The following is a 1,511-nucleotide window of genomic DNA, read 5'->3' as shown; positions in this document are numbered from 1 at the left end:
ACGAACGATAACAGATGCTTTTAAATTACGATTTCACTTTATATTATTTGAATAAAAAAAATCAAGGTCCTCTGTCTACAAATTTAGTTAAAAAAAGAATTTTTTGTTACTAAATAAATAGTTTTGCAGTGAAAATTCTCTATATTTCTATCAAAACCTCCTACATTCACATAGAAGGTTCAAATAAGAACCATGAATTTTTTCAGATTTTTAGGAACAAGTTTTCGATTTTTTCAAGTGTCGGGTCGATTTGCCCCCCCCCCTGTGGTTAAGTGGTGCAAAAAAAGCCCTGTGGTTTGAATATTCTACGATTGGCGATCAAACATGAAACCGATCATGAATCAAACTTTTAATTTTAAAAATTTCGAAATTATATTATTCATGCAGACTTTTTCCGAAGGAACTCGCACACATCCTTACACTTCCTCAGACGCTGGGCCCAAAAACGCCAGGTTTCGAGATAGGCGGGACCAAATGTCATAGGGTCCGTGAACCCTAGAAGACTGTTTGGCACTATGCTGAGGGATCATGCCGAACTCTCTATACCTTTAATGTTTTGTAGTTTAGGACCCCCTGAACAATAATACCCATGTCTAAAGTTCGACGAAAGGATACTTTTCCGTTGGTGTTGCATCAGTAAAGACAACAATGAGAAATAGTTTGCTCAAACAAGACGAGTTTTGGTATATCATTGTACTGTTCCTTTTGACCCGCATCCGCAATATTATTCTTCATATATCTGCTTGGATACTTTACTGCTGGCTGATGGCACGCGTATCCTAAATACCATAATATGCTTGCTACATGTGCACATGATTTGACTGTCCTGGCCCCAGTTTTGCAAGTACAGCAGCACCCCAATATTTGTTAATTGTTTTGTGTGCCATCCAATTGTAGCTCTTGATCATCGGCTGCTTGAACCAAGTTATCTTTTACATAGAATATCCAAATCTGATATTTCGTTGCGCGTCTGAAATGAGAATACACTCGCACTCTGATTAAGCCCGGTTCATCGACAAGTTAGTCCAACTCCAAATTTATTTTCAATTCGCTCCCTGTCAAACTTATTTTGGGTTAAGCTCCTGCTAGATTCAGCTAATAGATTCCTACCGTCAGTTCCTTCAGATAATTCATATCCAGCCTTGGGAAATGAGGTACTTGGTGCTCATTAAGATGAATCGATCTGGCATTCCTGGTATGCAGTTTGTCAATTCTAACTCTAGCCTGGAAGACGATGGGTTCACGCGATTTTCGTAACATTGTTAAGTCTGCGGTCGCTTCAGCCATTTGTATGCAAGGACGATACTTGTTGAGGATCGCGGTAGGGCATCACGATAACCACGGTCCACAATGATATCATCGTTTTCGAATTCATTAGTAAGCATAGCAGCATCATTATTTCGAGATTCAGAAAAATAGGGCCCATGTATATCCAAAATATAGCCATCTGGAGTTACAACTAAGGCTGGTTTAATTACGTGGCGACCTTTATGAACGCAGTATGTTTGCCT

At 39.2% G+C, this 1,511-nt stretch overlaps 1 protein-coding gene across 1 annotated transcript in view; it reads right to left on the bottom strand.

Moving 5' to 3' along the window:
• LOC117175270 overlaps nucleotides 1-1,287 on the bottom strand; it is a 33,780-nt gene extending 32,493 nt beyond the window's left edge. Inside the window, exon 1 of the mRNA XM_033364979.1 lies at nucleotides 1,111-1,287. Coding sequence (XP_033220870.1) covers nucleotides 1,111-1,287 — 177 coding nt within the window. The remainder of the gene's footprint in view (nucleotides 1-1,110) is intronic.
• Between the last annotated feature and the right edge of the window lie 224 nt (nucleotides 1,288-1,511).

This window comes from Belonocnema kinseyi, chromosome 6 (assembly GCF_010883055.1).
Source record: "Belonocnema kinseyi isolate 2016_QV_RU_SX_M_011 chromosome 6, B_treatae_v1, whole genome shotgun sequence".
Classification (NCBI taxonomy): Eukaryota; Metazoa; Arthropoda; class Insecta; order Hymenoptera; family Cynipidae; genus Belonocnema; species Belonocnema kinseyi.
This window is presented reverse-complemented; position numbering and strand designations above follow the sequence as displayed.